Source organism: Abrus precatorius, unplaced genomic scaffold (assembly GCF_003935025.1).
Source record: "Abrus precatorius isolate BTA unplaced genomic scaffold, Abrus_2018 Scaffold8, whole genome shotgun sequence".
In the NCBI taxonomy this organism is placed as follows: domain Eukaryota; kingdom Viridiplantae; phylum Streptophyta; class Magnoliopsida; order Fabales; family Fabaceae; genus Abrus; species Abrus precatorius.
In genome coordinates, this window is record NW_020874428.1 from 7,378,381 (window position 1) to 7,398,119 (window position 19,739).

The 19,739-nt window shown below is 29.7% G+C and overlaps 2 protein-coding genes across 2 annotated transcripts; one reads left to right on the forward strand and one right to left on the reverse strand.

The window, feature by feature from the left end:
• Nucleotides 1-7,651: 7,651 nt before the first annotated feature.
• On the forward strand, nt 7,652-11,660 carry LOC113874159 (mannan endo-1,4-beta-mannosidase 7-like). Its single transcript, XM_027512379.1, has 5 exons — nt 7,652-8,094; nt 8,339-8,533; nt 9,479-9,601; nt 10,637-10,830; nt 11,213-11,660. Exons 1-5 carry the CDS (start codon nt 7,765-7,767, stop codon nt 11,658-11,660), a joined length of 1,290 nt encoding a protein of 429 aa, XP_027368180.1. The 5' UTR covers nt 7,652-7,764.
• Nucleotides 11,661-11,985: 325 nt separating this feature from the next.
• LOC113874160 (glucose-1-phosphate adenylyltransferase large subunit 1-like) lies at nt 11,986-16,111 on the reverse strand. The gene is made up of 14 exons (XM_027512380.1): nt 15,899-16,111; nt 15,438-15,560; nt 15,163-15,336; nt 14,936-15,028; nt 14,772-14,855; nt 14,626-14,681; nt 14,373-14,466; nt 14,086-14,271; nt 13,898-13,978; nt 13,369-13,455; nt 13,189-13,293; nt 12,445-12,551; nt 12,201-12,261; nt 11,986-12,087 (listed from the first exon to the last, which is right to left on the reverse strand). The coding sequence occupies exons 1-14, from the start codon at nt 16,109-16,111 to the stop codon at nt 11,986-11,988; spliced, it is 1,566 nt and encodes a 521-aa protein (XP_027368181.1).
• Nucleotides 16,112-19,739: the final 3,628 nt, after the last annotated feature.

Here is a 19,739-nt window from a genome sequence, read left to right on the forward strand (position 1 = left end):
AGACTACATCGTTTTGGTCTTTTCAGTTCATGCATTTTAAGCTAGGATTAGGACAAAGTTTTGGTCCTCTATAATGACGTCATGTGCTTTCACTCTCAATCACCACAAACTCCTTATAAACTTTGCATACTTCATTGATCATATAAACATCATCAACATAAGCATGTCAATCAATATTTTTGCTACAATATATAGCAATCACGTGACGATGCAAATATCTATTAGTATGCATATCACTAGTGTCACAGTATCTTCATCTCAGATAAACTATATATTCTTGCTTGTTAGATAAATCATAGACATGGAAACTCTCACTTCGTCTACCAAATTGAGTAACACACAAGTTTCTGGTACATAACTCGTTTGATTAAAGTTGTGTTGTCACAAATTCAAAGAAAATATGTTCATCCTTTCTCTGTGCATATGGTTCACTCTCTTTCTAAGCAAATAACTCAGCCAATCAGAAGTAAGTTGCTCTTAACAGTGCATTGTTTATAAGATTGCGAGCACCTTTTAACACCGAATTAATGCACTTAACAAGATTTGTGGTCATTACCTATGGCCTTTCAAATGCTAGAACCTATTTGTCTCGAGAAACTTCATTAAACCAGTTTGAATAAATTTCTCCACATTCTCGTAATTACTCTTAATGAATATTAAATTCACGTTCAATTCTTGAATAACTTGTAAAAATTATAAGGATTCACATTAGTAGTTTTAATAACATATATTAATTCATATAACAATTTTATTTAAAATACACCAAGGTCATGAAGCATACCCATGCGAACGACAAATTTATACAAGTATGAAGCCTTGAATTTTCGTAAAAAAATTATTGTAATATGCCTAATAGAATACATGTGAAAGGCTCTTGGTGATTCCCACTCTCCATTGTTTCTTGTTTTTGTTGCATTAATTGACTCGTGTCGATCAAATATTATGCCAACGCCATTTTGGATGACAACTTGTCTGCATAAATTATTAAGGAAAAAAAAAAACAAAGCATCTACAGTTTTACCCTCAACAATAACAAAAGTAATTGGTAAAATATTCTTATTACCATCTTGTGTAACGATCGCCAAAAGAACTTTATTGTATTTTCTATATAAATGTATCCCATCAACTTGCACAAGTGGTTTGCAGTATCTAAATGCTCTCATACAAGGACCAAAAGACCAGAACACTCAATGAAATATTTTAACATTAGGAACTAAATCATCAGCACAGTAGGCTTCTGCAGCATCCAATTGAACAATGTAACCTCAAATATAGTCACATATTGCTACACACTATTGTGGCAAAACTTCAAATGAGGCTTCCTATTGACCAAATTTTTTTCAATTGCCTTATGTTTTCTAATATGTTGTCGTGTAGCCATATTGAGACTGAATTTTACAAATAATAAATTGTATCTTAAAGAAAGGGTTAGACTCAACCATTAACATACATTATGCAATTGTGTTGGAATCCAATTTGATATGATCTTGAGAAATCCTTCCTCTTGTACTTGTGTGCGAACCGTTGTATTTTTTGATATCCCAAATAAACTCGTTCTTTCTAAACGTAACACAAAGAAGCCATCATTATCTAAACTCCCAAATGGACCTCGTCATCACCTCATCATCGTCATCCATATCCTCATATTCACTAAACTCACCACTTCTATATTCTCTTTCAAACTTAGAGTCGCCACTTTCACTGTTAGCATTTATTCATTTTACTTCTCTATTTGGCACAGAGCTTGCATATGTTTCCTCAACAAATTCTTCATCAATTATAACTGTAATTTCTTTGAAAATAACATATAACTCAATAGTAGAAGTTGGCAGATGACGTTGTTGATGTATTTGAAATATTTGTAGAACATTGTTCTTTATTAGAATTACATGAAACTGCTAAATATTGATATTGGACACCTATAAATAATATTTTCCAACTACTTTTGAAAATTCAAATTCAATATTTTGAGTAAGTCAATACTTCAATTCGCCAAATAAATCATTATTTTTCATATACACATATGTTAACTTTTTGCACCTAAATAACACACGTTCATGAATATTTGTAATAATCTCACTATTAAAGTTTATTTATAGAAACACACTCATTTTTACCTCTACAATAAACTCACTCTCAATTTAAAAATCCTCCTTTCCACTCACTTGCAACTTACAAAGAATGAAGAATTTTATAGGTAGATATCTTAAAAATCACCAATGGTGACTTTTAAGATTTTCTGATTAATTTATATGATCTAAAAGTTGTAATAGTAATTTTTTATTCTATTGTTATTTTTTGAAACACCCAAAAGTTGTTAGTAACTATTATATATATATTTTTAATATTTTAAAGTCTAAAATTTGCCAATGATAATTTTATATATTTTTTTAAATTTTTTTAAACTCCAAAAATCGTCAGTAATTTTATACATGTACAATTTTTTTAAGTTGTAATTTGCAAATTTTGAAAATGATTTGATATTTCTAATAAAAAAAATATTATTAGCGACTTTTACTAAAATCTTATATCAACATATAATACAGCAAAAAAAATTATATATATATTTTTTAAAATTCATATAAAAAAGTATTATTATTATTATTATTATTATTATTATTATTATTATTATCGTTACTTCTTCACTGTTATTACTATTATTCCTGGTATTAGTATAACCATCATCACCGCTTGTTTCTGTCACTGCCTCCTCACCTATCAATGATATAATTATGTATAAATTAATTTTTTTATTCAGATTTAACATAATTTATCCACAATTATCTTTAATTAGTTTTATAAATGTCAGAGAAAATTAAAAATTAACTTAGAATTATTATTCCATACTTTAATTTTTTACGCAACTCAAATATATGAAGTATAATTTTGAATCAGTTCTAATTTTGTAAAATTGAAAATTTAATTATAAACTACAATTTAAGTTTCATATGCCGTACGAATCCTTAGAGAGCTCACCACAAAGTTTTTATTTTATTTTTTACTCAACCATATACAATGTATACATATATGTGTACGTCTGTACATAATTATATACATTTGTAAGAGTTTTATCAAACCATTTTACTCCTTTGCTTCTTATTGCTATATATGATGGTGGAAAATGATGAGAAATGAAGAGAGTCGTAAAAAAAAATTCAAACATTGAATGTAATTTTTACTGTTAAAATATAATTTAAAGCACTATAATAAAAATAAAAATAATATACACCCATGATTTTTCATACTAAAATAGTATTATTTTTTGTAACTAAAAAATAGTACACTTTAATTGTAATTATAATTCTCTGGACCCGTTGCATGTGCAAGTTTGTCAACAACGACTACACATATAAATAAATGCACGAAGCCTTTATGAAAATGAATCATAGATAATTTCACAAATTTTATAAAATAAAGAGTGAAAATAAAAATTATGTGATGATTATTCTTATTTATTAGATTTTAAATAAGAGAAATGATTTATAAAGTCTCTAAAAAAATTTTAATTCTATGTTTTTAAGTGTTTTAAAGTGATGAATTTTGTATTAAACTTTCTTCTTTTTCTCTTCTTTTATTATCCTTTGTTTTTTTTCTCTAAACTCTAATTGTATTTTAGTGAATTTTTTTAAAATTAATATTTATTTAGAATAATTGTTGTGGTAATAATATGACATTGAATAAAAATTTTAATTATTTCATCTATTTAAATTATCTCGTGAAGGTTTATAAATAATTTATACTATTTAAAAAAAACTGTATTATCTATTAAGTTGATCAATGCTAAGGTTATTGTCATTTTTATTTTGTGTTTCATAGAGCAATACTACTACCTACGTCTTTTTCATATGTCATTTTGAAGAAAAAAATCTATTTATTTGTTATTGAAAACTACAATATAATATTTATTACTGTGATTTCAATTATACACTTATAAGAAAATAGAAAAAAATCAATATATTATATGAAATATGAGAGAAATAAAGGACATATATTAAGAAAGTGTTAATGATTTTAATATAAATGAGCAAATGAATTGGTTTTCTTAATTCATTTGTTATAGCCATAAACTATAGACATAAAAAAGAAAAAGTTATTAGAGGGTATTTGGAATATTGGAATTCACCCTTTAGTTATTTATTGAATTTCACTAATGTGTAGAGTAGGCTATCTCAACATTTGCTAGGTTTGGTATTGTCTGCCTATGCTACCAAGGCACTTGGTAAGAAATCTAGATGACGTATAATATGTGTATGTTTAAACATTTGCTCGGGGAGGTATTTTCTAGTTTTGTTTTTCTTATCATCACATAGAAAAATGTTAACGGCATTCTTCAATCTTGTTTAGTAGACCTTCGAAATTCAGTTAATAATTATCTTTTTTTATCTATTTTATGTATCATAAGAAAGAGATCAAAATTATACTAGAATAAGTTAAATTCTCTTTTACATTAGTTTGATAGCTTTTCATTGGATATTTTATTTTTAAAACTGACTATTTAATTAAAAATTTTAATCACATAAATTATATCAATAAAATTTTATATAATTTTAAATTATTTAATATTTATATATATATAAATTAATGTAATATGTTTTTTAAAATATATAAAAATAAAAATATTTGATTACATTGTCATAATTGTTCAATTTTAACAAAATTTAATATATATAATTATAACTTTATAATTTGATAAAATTATTTTTTATATAGAATTATTAATAGTGTAAGAGTCTTTCCATATATATATATATATATATATATATATATATATAATATAAATAAAATAAAATATTTTTATTTAATATACTTAAATATAAAATTAATGTCATATATTTAATTATTAAAATAATTGTTCTTTTAATCTAAATATATAGTTACTTTGTTAATTATTAGTCTTATTTTGTATCGGATAATAAGTTTCAAAAGTCTTGATAAAGTAATATCAAATGTCAAATTTAAATGTTTAATAACTTTTCATGTAAGATTAACTTAATCAACGGTTAAAATATTTTTTCTTATTTTTATAATTATGTATATCAAATTTTACATAATTTATATAATTATATGTATATTATCTAAAATTTAATATTTATAAATTAATATATTTAATAAAAATATTAAAACTAACGATTAATTAATTAATTTTATATTTTATAAAGAGCCATTAAACAATATAAGTGTTAAAATATGATTGGAAAAGATTTGAATCCAAGTTTTAAACTTGTTTGATGCAATGTATTAAAGCATTGAATTTAAGCGAAGGCGGCGAAAGGCTCCAAATATAAGGAACAATTAAAACCAAAATATAATTTGGTAGGTTTGGTTGAATCAAATAGTCTTGTTGGAATCTTTAAAACATTAATTTCATGACTGAAGAAGTGTTCAAATATTGTTGTCGTGCTCATGGATTGCACATTTTAATCTTTTTCTTTTGTCAGCAACCACATTAGAGGTTAGCAAAGAGATTTAGTTGTTTCATTAATGGAGAATAGATAATCTACAAAATCGACCTTAAATACTCTTTTAAGAGACTCAATTTATCCTTATATATTCAAAATCCTCATTCTACTCCACACAATAATATTTTTAAGGGTTAAGTACAAAAAAACTCTCTGGAATTTGCGTAATGTTCAAACTACTTGCTCCATGTAATTTAGAAAGCTATATTTTACTACTTCTATGATTCTCACTTAATTGCAATTCAAATTTTTAAAAAAATAATCAAATTGATATTTTTAAGATGAAAAGAGAAAACTATCCTTACTATTATGTCTAAATTCCTTTATCTTTTATTTGAACAGTTGAAAAAAATAAAAAATAGAGTGATAAAAAAAATGCCTACATAAAACTCTAAATTTTAAAAGAAAATATTTTTTGTACTTGTTGGGTGGTACCGTAAACTTAAAAAAGTATTGTGTATTTTCTTTATATTAAAAGTTGTGATTTTTCTAATATTTTAAATATAATAAAGTATTGATTTTTTTAATTAAATTAATAATTTTATTATTTATTAATATAAAATTAATACTAAAAATTATTTTACGTGTAAAAGAAAATATCAAATTCTCTCAATTAGAAAGAATAAATAAATTTTACCAATATTTTTTTTATGAGTTATCATATTGAAAGTAAATATTACTTACTAGAAAAAAAAATTAAAGTCTTCAAAATAAGAATTTATTACCTTTTCATCTAGTTCTGATTAAGCGCCCTTACTAATATATAATTTAATAAATTATGCATCATACTGAATATGTTGATTTTTCTAATTATATATACATTTTTTTAACATAATCACATATTTCCTTGCCACATATACAATGTCTTAATTTAACGACAACGATAAGATTATAAACAACACAAGAATAATTTAGGTTTTTTATGTTTTTGGTTTTGCTTAGAAACGTTATTCAAATCACAGACAGAAGAACCTTTTCAGAACATAATAATACGGGTGATTTATATGTTTATTGAAAAACATTAATTTAAAAATATAAGTTTTTAAACTTCTCTGAGTTAATTTTTAAACGTTAAACAAATTGGAGTAAGGTTTTTGTATTTAGCTTTTTTGAGAAAACAAAGTCACTATCTCGCCCACGTAATTGCAGAATAAAAAGATTTCTTGCAGTGATTTCTTGTGATGTGCCGTGTGCTCGTGAACTGTCCCTTGAAGGTAGAGAACTTATATTTGGAATCAGCAATTGACATGCACCAGAGCTTGAATCTCACACTTAACAATGTTGTTTCGTTTGGGCAATGGAACATGCATGGGTCCATGATTCCATGTCCATCCCACCACCGTAAATGTTATCCCAAAATCCTAATACACATCACGGGGCCACAAATTTGTATGGACATGACAAGTTAAATTATTATAGTAACCATACCCTTGTTCGCATGATTCTGGTTATAGTTCATTTCATCTTAAAAATGATACAATTTGTGGCCCCACAACATAGCGTGACAGTGACTCGTGAGCTTCTGGCTCTTTACAGTTCTACAGTCATCTACCAGACCCACCCCATGAGTAATTGGACATAGCTACCCTTTAGTCTCTTCCTTCTTGCTTCACTGCCACGTTTATTCAGAGTGTGACGTTGTGGCATTTCTATCACCATTATTCCCTGCTGCGAGTGATTATGTTCAGACATGGAAAATGCTTCTCCAACAATTGTTTTCTTTTACTTTATATATGTTTTTTATTACATGGATACGTACGGAAAAATAAGAATAGTTAATTATTGAAATAAAAATTAATAACATTATTAACATGTAAATATAAAAAACTCAGCTTTAAATTTTTTGAGTTAGATAAAATTTACATAATTTATTCGTTGCTCAATAATATATTTAAGCTCCTTGTATGCATTTGACAATGATATATTTAAGCCCCTCGTATGGAGTTGACCGAAAATAAAAAAGAAAAGCCCCTCCTATATGCCTTAACATAAAAACGAAGGGATCCAACTATAATAAAATGCGGGTATAAAAGTTAAAACAATTTATTTTAATACATAGACTATTGATTCATAAACGAGAGTGAATAATTATAAAAATAAAAAGCATTTTAACCAAAAATAAAAAGTGTAAAGATAAATATATCAATCTTTTTTCCTTTTTAAAGATTCATACTTCCTAAGCAGAAAGACACTCGCCATTGAAAACAAAGCGAGACTCTAGACTGGGTTCAATGTGATTTTGAAGTTAACATCCTTGTCTTACACCGCATTGACAGAGAAGAAAAAGCAAAGACTTGAGATAAGAATGATGAAGAATCGCTTCTTTCTGGTCTTTTTAGTTCTCTATATGATAGTAGAATGGGGGATCTCACTCAAAATAGAAGCTGATGATGGGTTTGTTAAAGCAAGAGGGGTGCAGCTTATGCTGAATGGGAGCCCCTACTATGCCAATGGTTATAATGCCTATTGGTTAATGTATGTGGCCTCTGATCCATCTCAAAGAAACAAGGTGTCATCAACGTTTCAAGAGGCTTCAAACCATGGACTTAACATAGCCAGGATATGGGCTTTCAGTGATGGTGGATACAAACCCCTACAACACTCGCCTGAATCCTACAATGAGGACATGTTCCTGGTTAGTTTCATTCTGATCTCCATTTTTTAATTCTCAATGCATTATTTGATTGATCTCAGTTAGATTTAAGATCGTTTAATTTAGTTAAATTTATTTTTTATTATTAATTTTAATTGCATGGTTAAGATTAGTTCTTTAATATGTATAAATTATTGTCCAATTGCTGTATACTTTTAGTAGTCGTAATAATTATATTTTTGCTTTGTGTTACTGACTTTGCTTTGTTAAATTGATATAATAATAGGGGTTGGACTTCGTAATATCTGAAGCTAGAAAATATGGGACAAAGCTGGTGTTGAGTTTGGTGAATAACTATGATAACTTTGGTGGAAAGAAACAATATGTTGACTGGGCAAGAAGTCATGGCCAGGCGATAAAATCTGAAGATGATTTCTTCACAAACCCTGTAGTGAAGGGATACTACAAAAACCACATCAAGGTAAACGATTCATTTCTAGCTATTAATTAATGTTATATATCGTGCCACAATTTTTTTTATATTAAGCCCCTTTTGTCCCTATTGGAAGAATGAGTTGAAAAAAGGACAGGGAAGTATGGTTATGAACTTTCCGACAACCTAGTTTTTAAAGGGACTCAAGAATAATATATTCGCTCTTAAGATTGTTTAGACGATAATTAAAGACCTAGTTATATTTAATATAATCAGAAACTAGATATATTTTATTAAATTAATGTAAAAATGTCATCAAATATTCTGCTTCACTGTTTGGTCTAACTGGTCAAATGTGAGGGTATGATGATCCACTGAGCCTCACCAGCTTTTGTGATGGAAGTTGCTCTGAGCGCTTAAATGTTTCCCACCTAATAGCTGGAAGTAACCAACAATCAATGAACCATATTACAGAGCCTTACATGTAAAAGAAAGTTGCTACTCATACACATAATTAATTTTTATATCAATTTTGATTTTTATACGCTTATAAAATATATTTACCTCTATGTTATTTTTCTGTCTGTTATGTCATATCACTTATCTCTTGTACACTATGTACTAATCTCACCATCTGAATGTTCCACACATGTACTCTGCTATCCATTAATCTTACATGCGTAAAGTGCATTTTTAGTCAAATATTATATTAAAATAACATCAGCGTGAGTTTGGCAGTCTTACTAATTATATATTTATAATTTTGATTTTTTTTTCACGTTGTTTTTATATTTTATTTAAACTTAATTTTTCTTTTTTCCCCTCGTTTTTCCATATTAATCTTCTGCCCCGTTTTAAGACGTTAGAGAAACATTATTTTATTTATTATGATTTTGCTACCTCAGCTACCCCTTATGACAACATTTGTACGACATATTTTCCACTGAAAAGGGTATATAACTGGCCTAATATTGGAGATTTTTTGTGTTATAGAGTGTACTCACAAGATGTAATAACTTCACTGGAGTCGCTTACAAAGATGATCCAACTATAATGGCTTGGGAGCTTATGAATGAAATTAGATGCTCTTCAGATGAATCAGGAAACACGGTTCAGGTAACTATTATTGTGATACTCAATTATATATCTATATGACACCATTTTAAGCTTCATTTTTATGAACCCACCTATATCCTTGGGATTTTGTTTAATCATTTACCTTCGTACGTAAGAGTGAGAATAATTGAGGAAATAGAAAAATGAAAGTGAGGATTGCCTCCAGACAATGACATGTTGTGTTTAATTGCGTTTCCATTTTCACTCATGTTTCAACTTTTCATTCATACTCCTATTAATTTTTTTTAGCCTATTACGAGTTCTACGACCAAGTGTAACTACTTATGAATGAGAAAATAGATATCTTTGGCACTTTCGTCAATGTTAGGTTTGCAATTAATATATGGAAAATGGGGTAAATTTAACAAAGTTATGTCCATTAATATTTTGTTAGGTATTCAAGTTTAATTGCACGATAACATAGTTCGTATTTTTAGTAAATTTCTTTGCTAATCACTGTTTCGCATGATACTTTCTGCATCACTCATACAATACAACATAGTTTTAGCCCTATGTTTGGTGTAAAGCATATAGTAGGGGTAATTAAGTATGTTTTTAAAATTAATTCAGTCACTAAGAAAGTTAACATCTGTCAATTTTTCACTTTACTTGTGTCTAAGCATTTAGTAATAAGAAAATGGACGAGTGAAATGAATTTTGAGAGGAGAGACCTTGTGGTAAAGAAGGGACCTTTTAAGTTCCAATTTTTCTTTTATAAATAATTACAAAAATATCATTTTTGTTTCTAATTTTCAAAATTTTATACGGTATATGGTGAGAACAACCATTGTATCATAATTGTGTCTTATATAAATATTTGAAAATAGGAAAAAGTAAATTAAGATGACCCTGTGGAATTATTTGTGAAAATGTAACATTTTTTTCTCAAAATTTTTGGTCAAATTTTTTTTCTCAAATCAATTGAGCTTTTCTGTACATATAAAACCAAATGGGCTTTTAGAACTTCATGATATTTATAATTTTGTTTTCAAACATTGAAATAGATAATTGAGTTTAATTTTCCCCCTTTGGCAGGCTTGGATCACTGAGATGGCATCTTACTTGAAATCCATAGATGGAAACCACTTGCTAGAAGCTGGTTTGGAGGGCTTCTATGGGCCATCGAAGCAAGAGTCTAATCCGAGCTTCCACGTTGGAACAGATTTTATTGCAAACAATCAAATCCCTGACATAGATTTTGCAACCGTTCATTCATACCCTGATCAATGGTGTGCAATTTTATCTATACTCTTTAAAAATAATATTAAAAATTAATTACATTCATGCATCATTATTGTTTGGCAATTCTTATATTTTAAGACACTTTTGTTATTTAAATAACTGAAAATAATTTTTTAAATATAGACTTGCATATAAAAAATACAGCCAAAGTTAAAGGAAATAAATTTTATAAGGTTTTGTTTGGGAGTTTGGAGAAGAGGAAAGGAAATGATTTGAAGGAAAAGGGAGGAAAAGAGAACAGAAATGTCTCCAAAGTTGCAAAGAAAAAAAAAAATTTCTAATGTGAAACTACTAAACTAGAAAGGTGTAAATCTTTTGGTGTATAAATATTTCATGGTAATGCTGAATTGGTTCATATTCCATGATCAGGCTACCAGGTTCAAGTAATGAAGATCAAATCTCATTTTTAGACAGTTGGCTGAATGACCACATACAAGATGCACAGAACAAAATTCAGAAGCCAGTTCTGTTTGCAGAGTTTGGGGTATCAAAGAAAAATGTGAGTTCTGACTCAAATATAAGGGACCAGTTTTTCAACATGGTTTATTCTACAATCTATTCATCAGCAAGTGATGGAGGAGCAGCTGTTGGTGGCTTATTTTGGCAACTTTTAGCCCAAGGAATGGATTCTTTTCGAGATGGTTATGAGGTAATCTTAGATGAGAGCCCCTCAACTGCAACCTTGATTGCCCAAGAGTCTCAAAAGCTAAACCAAATCCGGAAGGTGTACCCCAAAATGAGATATTTTAAGCAATGGAATAAAGCAAGGGAAGTTAGAAGCTCACAATGGCAAAGTGGTGCTAACGAAGGAAACTGAGACTAGTCTTGAGAACTCATTTATGACTAGATATATCTTCAGAATGTCTTAGTCACAGTAATTCAAGAGGACAGAATAGTGTATGTCCATAGCCTTGTGTTACATTGTGTTATTAATATAATGCCCTTTAATCTTAGATATATAAAATTATCATCAGCATATGAAGGATAGCTTGATTGAAACAAACAAACAGGAACTATTTATTCCAAAACTGAGAGTTCTTAATTGTGAGTAACTTGAATGTACAATGGAGCATTTTTCTAAACTTTCATTACACTAATATATCAGCAAAATAATTTTAAAGTAGCTTTTGTCATCATCTCCTTCAAATCACTTTTCCATCTTTAATTGTTGCATTCTTGGGTATAACTACGATGCCAGACCTAATGTAGAATCCTTCCTTAGGCCTGTCTGCTTCTTGAACACCCTGAGAATAACATTTTCATTATTAAAACAGAAGAGAAGGGTAGAAAATAAAATACCAAGAGCAAGAAACTCTTGCAGCAGTTTCCACAGTAAGGTTTTTGAAGCAGCACTTACTTCACCATTTGAAATAATCACATCTCTTCCTATCTTGGCATTCTTGTCGATTATACAATTCCTTCAAAGATGTCGGAAATAAGAAGGAATTAGAATGAAAAACTTGGAAATGGGCGCTAACTAATTTGAAGTTATGATGTGAGTGATGACTTTAACTTGGACTAATATTACATGTTAGACAAGAATATAGATTTGGGGGGATTCTAATGAATGCAACAGGGTTCATTAAGGGACATCAAGGCACCTGATTTGGGTATTCTCTCCAACACCAACTGGAACTTTTGCCTCTGCCAGCAGAGATGCAATTTCAGAATCAGTTTGATAGTAGTCAGCACCCATCATCATGGTATCCTGGATAGCCAAGCCAATAAAGTACATTCATCACATTTGTGTCAAAATAGAATATGTATAAAAGTTTACAGCTCAAGGAAAATATGAGAGGTAAAATGTTAATGTACTTGAGGAAATTTTAAGGTTCATTGCTAAAGATTTTACATCTGTGGAAGTACACCCGTTGAGAGTAGTAAAAAATAGATCCATCAAATCTATGATTATTGAGACTAACCAAATATTAATGGGATTGCAAATTATAGTAAAGAGAATTAAAATATAAAGTAAACGAATGGAAAACAAAGAAAAGAGACAAAATTAACAAGCACTCAAGATTAATAATTTATAATTAGGCCTGGGACTTTAGTTTCACTTCTTCATCTTTCCTCTCTCGTATCTTTTCATGGATTGATCTTTGACCATATGCCTAATTGCTCATTCCAAATTTACTATTATCGAATGATCATGTAATAGTATCATTTTCTCCCTTAATTAATGTGTTCATGTGCAAAATGCAGTTTCCTCTTACCCCCACCAATTTTCAATTTCAAGTGCTAACCAAATTCATTGGTAATCTGTGAAATTGTGAATTATCTATTCTGTTCGATAAACGTTCACCGGTACATATTTAGCAAAGTACAAAATGTATTAAGCTTACCTGAAGCGATGAACCGAATCCTATACGTGAGCGCACGCCAATAATAGAACGTTGAACTCTACACGTGCTCAAGAAGCAACCGTGAGAAATAATTGCATCCACAATCTGTGAAAACCCAATCAAGCATTCATCTATCTTGCAAAATCAACAAATCAAACTAGTCAAAACTTTCTGTCGTACCTTGCTTTTTGTTACTTTAGTGGGTGGTAGGTATCTTGGAGAAGTGAAGAAAGGCGTGTTTGGATCATAGAATTCAAATTTTGGAGACTGCAAATAATAAAGTATGGGATCAGCAAATGTAATAGTAGCATTAATTTTCTCAAATATTATCTACTCCATTATTATTAAGATAATTGCATTGTGTGATACATGTGTAGCCGATTTTACATTTACTGAGATAAGGCTGAATTGTTGTCGTTATTGTATTATCAAGTCCATTGTTATCAAGATTAACAACACAAACTTGGGTATTATACTAGTTCTTCACGTCTTCTAAACAGTGAAAGATTTCCAAGTTTTTATGCATCATATTATGCTTTCATCATCTCTGAAGATTCCAATTGTTTTAAACTCTTTAAATTTAATTGTGACTAACTTTCTAGTCACACATACCTAAGCTTCCAATTGCACTGAACAGCCCAAATTGGCTGAAATAACAACTTAATTAAGAATTAAATGTCGAGGAAATTTGCAGGATAGGTCAACTAACCTGTTCTGTTAAGGCCAGATTTGCATCAAAGAAGGACTTTATAGTTCCAATATCTTTCCAATAGTCCCTGAACAAATATGCCTGAAAATACAGATAGAAAAAAAAAAAAAAAAACATTAACAACCGAAAGGAATTTATTTTCATTAGCATAATAGCATTAAAATCCATGTTTTTGGATTCCCTCTCACTTGAACTTTGTGATCCCGCAAAGCAGATGGGATAATTTCAGATCCAAAATCATTGCAAGAAGGACAGCTCCATCTTAATAGTTTCAGCAGGGTTTCAGTTCTAAATACATAAACTCCCATTGATGCAATGTAAGAATGTTCCTTTGCTTCTTCAGCTGATAACCCCAAGATAGTGGTATCAACATGCTGCATGCAGTTATTAAACATGACAACGGATTAAATCACAACAATCCATATTTGTTGAGATGAAAGGGATGTAAAATGTGAGAGTTAAGGGATCAAGATACCATTTCCTTCAGATCTGATCCCTTTGGTTTTTCAGCAAACTGAGTAATCCTTCCCTTTCTATCAATTTTCATCAGCCTATATTCTGATGCACGGCTGGTAGATAACAAACATTGATCAACTCCAAAAGCAATGTATAACAAAATAAAGATTATTGTAAATTAAAGACATTTTTATTCTTACATCCAAGGTGGCATGCCTTAATTGTGAGAAATCAAACCTAACCAAGCAGATTTTGTGAAGAGATATGCATACCTTTCATCCATAGGTACACATGAAACTGTGATATCAGCATTTGTCCCAATGTGTTTCTGCAAGTACACTCCTCATCAGTTAGTAATAGATATAAAACTATATAATACAAAATATAATCATTGATGATAAAGTTATCTTAGTTTTACCTCTACAAACTTCATATAGTCCATCCGGCAAAGGTGATCACCAGAAATTATCAATATATGCTCAATGTTTTTGTTCTTGGCATCCTGCATGGTAATTCATACACATTCATTTCATGGTACTATACTGATAATTTTAGCACATATGTAGCATACAAAATACCTACCTCAAAAACCCATGTAAATTGTCTCACTGCATCAGCTGTCCCTTGGAACCATTTCTTCCCTGCCTCTCCAGGGGTTTGAGTAGCAGCCAAGATCTGTTCCAATTCAAATTATGCCTCCTTAGATCAATAACATAGCTTAACTCATAAATGTCCTCAAACTTCTTCATAAAAACCATTTCCTAGAAGAAAATAAATCTCGCATTTTAGAAACGTAACTCCCAACTTACCTCCATAAAACCATCTCCAAAGTTCACACCGTTTCCAAAATTATACGTGCGAGACAGGTGGGCATTGAGGGAGAAAGAGTTGTACTGTGTTAGAACATACACTTTTCTGATGCCACTGTTGATGCAGTTGCTCATAGGAATATCTACGAGTCTGTAACACCCACCAATTGGTACCTAAAAACATGATGAAAATTAACATTTCTGAATACTTTCACCACTCCTACCATTTTATAGTAATCAATTTAAAAAAAATGATATGAATCAATAAAACATACAGCAGGCTTAGCTCTTATGCCTGTAAGAGGAAAGAGTCGAGTTCCTGCACCTCCACCCAATATGATGGCAGCTACATTATCTGGATTCGCTTTTGGAGTCTGAAAAATGGGTTCCTGGATTACCTGAAATTAAAATCCAAACGCAGCAATACAGTTTAGCATCCAAAAGGATCAACGTAACAAGCAGCAACAACAACAAAAGCTTTATCCCAGTCAGCTATAAAAACCAAATGCCTGGAAATATTATTAACCCTTAGATTCCTTTTAACGATTTCTTCCAAAGTTCTTACCAGCAAACAAAGCAACACTAACAAAAAAAAAACTTGGCATTGGCACTGACATGTCAATCAAATGAATAAAAATATCACACATAAGCGCACAACAATAATCTCAGTTTTTCTTAATTAGATATAGAGAGACACAGACATACACGTGAGAAAAAGTTCGCATATAGTAATTACCAGAGACTCTTGGTTCACGTCTGGTGTGTAAACAGCACATGCAAAGCCAGGCTTGAACTTCATAGTTTTTGAAGTCTTGCATAACCGAATACTGCAAAACCTGTTGTCAATACTTCCCCTTGTATTCTCACGCCAGAACACGCTTCTGTTTGTTCCAACCCCTTTAGTAAATAGATTAGCACTTGCATTCAGGGTAGCGATAGTTCCATCCATGACTCTTTCAGTGTCTCTAGTGGACAGTGTTGGTAAAAGTGAACCTTTGTGATTACACAAAATCCCAGTTTTTTCAAGACAAGTGTTAAAGCATGAACTGAGCATTGAGATTATGATTGATATTAGGGTGCTTCATATTTGACATGTGATTTTAATAAAAATGATAGTGAGAATAATGATATGTGGTGAAAATGGTAGCTGATATGGTGCAATGAGAGTGCATTCAGCATTAGCGAGGATGATGGAGTGAATGAACTGTCATTACCAACGAGAAACCTGCCAAGTCTCTCTGTTTCATTAGTCAGCAGATGCTACAAATTCATGTTACTTGCCATTAGAATCCGTAAAAAACTTGCACCCATTTTGACGTGTTCTTACTTCTTAGTTTCTTACTTTCTTGTTATTTTTAATATTTTATTTATGACATGTAATATTTTCTCAATAAAATTTTAAAATAATTTTTATTACGATAAATTTCTCTTTATTTCTTTCTATTACACCACTCATCTTATCACTTTTTTCTCTTTTCAATTTGTAAAAAAAATTACATGTTTATTGTACAATCATTAATTTTTGTCAAGATACAACTTTCATTTCTCTTTGTTAAATCTTGACTTGATGTTCTTACTTCATATGATTATTATTGAACTTAGAATGAGTTAAACATATCATTTCAAAATTTTATAACTCTAAACATCCAAACAGCATCATTACCTGTTTAACAAAAAATTATTAAATGATCCAGATTTATCACGTGTTTAAGATTCTAACAATCATTACATGATATTTAATAGAATTTTAATACAATTGAGACTACTATAAATTAGTTAACTAAAATAACTAATAATAAATTAAATAATCTAATGTTGAGTTAGATTGGGTTAATTTAGTTTGCTTAATTAAAAGGCTACTTCATCTTTAGAACAAATGAACATTTCGACCCTCATCATGAATTAGATATAGACATTTTAGTTAGTCTAGAATAGAATCGAAATTGTTTATTAATATAATATTTAATCTCCATTGTATATTATGAGTATGCCTTAAAATTCCTTAAGTATGTTATGCGAATGTACATACAACCTTCAATTTTGAAAACGAAATAGGAGTTTAGCCAATGGAGAAGGAAACTTATGTAAAACATGTTCAATACATGTGTTTCGCGTTGTATTATATTTGTAATAAAAGAGTGCTTCCTTGGGGATAAAAGGCGAAGACCTAGAAATGTGAATAATATTATTTAATAAAAATATTGTAATATTTTGCTAAGAGGGTTTAACAATCTTAGACACATATAAAGCAAATGATTGATAACGTACCTTAAAAAATGAACGGCGAGTGTGTATGCATACAGTTGTACCGTAAATTTGCCTTGAAGGACATTGAATACTATCTTTAAATTTATTATTATAATTTTGGTGAAGATTGTCGAGACTTTTCCTTCAAACACAGCAAGTGTATTGAGTCTGTTGCAAGTAATAATCGGTACAATATCGGAGTATCGTCCTCATAAAGCAATTCAAACGTATTAATTATAAAAATAAAAATTAATTGAGCTTATATACAACAGAATTTATTGATGATTTTCATGAATTGTTGAATAACAATTAAAATATAAAATGATAATGTAAAATATAGTAAAATTCAAGTTTAAGAGACTGGGATTGAATTTCATCTATCTCCATTTCTGCATTCTAGTAATTTAATGATAAATATAGCAATCATTTCCAACAAATTTGATGCAAAATACAAAAGTCATATATTTCAAGTCCTTGAAAATATATTTCTAAGATAATTTCTTAAATGTTGATTCTTCAAACAGTTAACAAACTATCCAGCATTAAAATTAGGATTTAAAAGCAATCAATAACTTAAAATCTATTCATAGAGTAACTAGTTATTGAGTAATCTCAATTAGATCTAAATCTAAGTAATATTTTTTCAAAGACTAAACTAGCATTTTAGTCTCTGAGAGAGTTTGAGTCCAGCATTTTAGTCCCTGAAACATTTAAAATATCACATTAGTCTACAACTTCCTTCTCTGTTGTGCATTTTAGTCCCTGACGTTAGACCCCGTTAAGATACCGTCACAGAAGGCTGAGCTGTCACGTTAAGTGCTACATCAGAATCCTAGTTGGTAGCAACGACGTCGTTTTGGAAACTGGCGTGACACAGATAATTGCGAAACAGTGTCGTCATTGAAACCCTTTTGCCCAAATTGAATCAAACATATCATAATATATGTTGCGCCGTTGGTCTTCTTCCACTATTAGGGTTAGGGTTTATGGTTGCAATTGGGTTACTTGATTTTGTTGGGTTTCTTTCGTTCCTCTATTGTTAAGTTCCTTCCTTCTTTGCACGATTTGGGTTTCCAATACTTTATATGGCTAGTAATAGCAATAGAAGCCCTCTGATGAGTTTTGCTTCAAGGTCATCATCAGAAAAAAAAAAAAAAAAAAACGAAATGGCAAGATTTGTCATTGTGGGTTGAAAGCAGCTGTTAGAATTTCACAAATAGAAGCTAATCCTAGAAGATTACTCTTTGGATGTCCCAAATATATAGTAAACAAAGTTAATTTATTGTTGTGTTCAATTTCCATTTCTAATAAATTAAATTAAATTACTTCTTACACATGATGTAGGTTGGTGAATATTACAATTATTTTGCATGAACTGATGACAAAAATAGCATGGAGGATAGTTATAATGCTGCTAATTATCCAACCTCTCAAGTAACGTCTCCTCTTACAAGTGCAGCAGTTGTCAATGAAGAATGGATGAAGAATTTGGCTGCCAAAATAACATGTTTAGAGGCTGAAATTAAGAAATTAAAGTTGTTTGTACAAATTATTTGTATTTTGATGTGTATTGTCATGTACTTTGTTGTAAGATAATGATAAAATTTTATTTTAATATTAATAAAGAATGCTTTTGTAATCATTGTTGACCCTCATTTTGTTTATATTTTACTGAAAAAATTGATGAAAAGAAGAATGAAACAGAGTAATTTTTTAGCCTGTTCTGTCAGGTACTGATAAGTGATAACTGTGTACATAGCAAATAATAAATACGCCATCTTAGGATGTGTGATAGCAATAGCTTATGTTTGCTGGAAAATATCTATTTGCAATTGGACAAGTAGTAGTAATTTAGAGGCTATATGAATTTGCAATTTAGAATGCATTATAAGTGGATCAAATATGTGTAATTTGAAAGGAAAGAGGAGAGCACTAAAGAAAAAAAATATTATTTTTTCATTGAACTCTTTTATCATTTGATAGATGACATATTGACACAGATAGAGTTTTAAAGCAATTCTAAGTCATAACACTTCAGTGGAAATAAATTTGAACAGTTCTCGCCAAAGAAAAATGAAACATAGAACTAGAGATTGCACATTCCCATACAAGGTGCTTGAAGACTTTATCCTTCCATTGCTTACAAAAATTTTTCCATAGATGTCACACACAAAACCTATGGTGTGCACCTGGCATCAGTTATTGCAAAGCTAAAATCAAACCCTGCAGTAAAATACGAAATTCATTTTAGTCCTTAATATAATAAAAATCATGCAATTTAGTCTCTAACTGATTTATTATTAATGCAATTAAGTCCCTACCCATTTTAA

Excerpts from the sequence above, each read along its gene's own strand:
- LOC113874160 (XM_027512380.1), bottom strand. The coding sequence starts at position 16,111 with ATGGATGGAACTATCGCTACCCTGAATGCAAGTGCTAATCTATTTACT. Across the intron at positions 14,272-14,372 it reads GATCAGATCTGAAGGAAATG|CATGTTGATACCACTATCTT; the intron begins GTATCTTGATCC and ends AACTGCATGCAG. Across the intron at positions 13,456-13,897 it reads ATCTGGCCTTAACAGAACAG|TCTCCAAAATTTGAATTCTA; the intron begins GTTAGTTGACCT and ends TATTATTTGCAG.
- LOC113874159 (XM_027512379.1), top strand. The coding sequence starts at position 7,765 with ATGATGAAGAATCGCTTCTTTCTGGTCTTTTTAGTTCTCTATATGATA. Across the intron at positions 8,095-8,338 it reads ACAATGAGGACATGTTCCTG|GGGTTGGACTTCGTAATATC; the intron begins GTTAGTTTCATT and ends ATATAATAATAG. Across the intron at positions 8,534-9,478 it reads ACTACAAAAACCACATCAAG|AGTGTACTCACAAGATGTAA; the intron begins GTAAACGATTCA and ends TTTGTGTTATAG.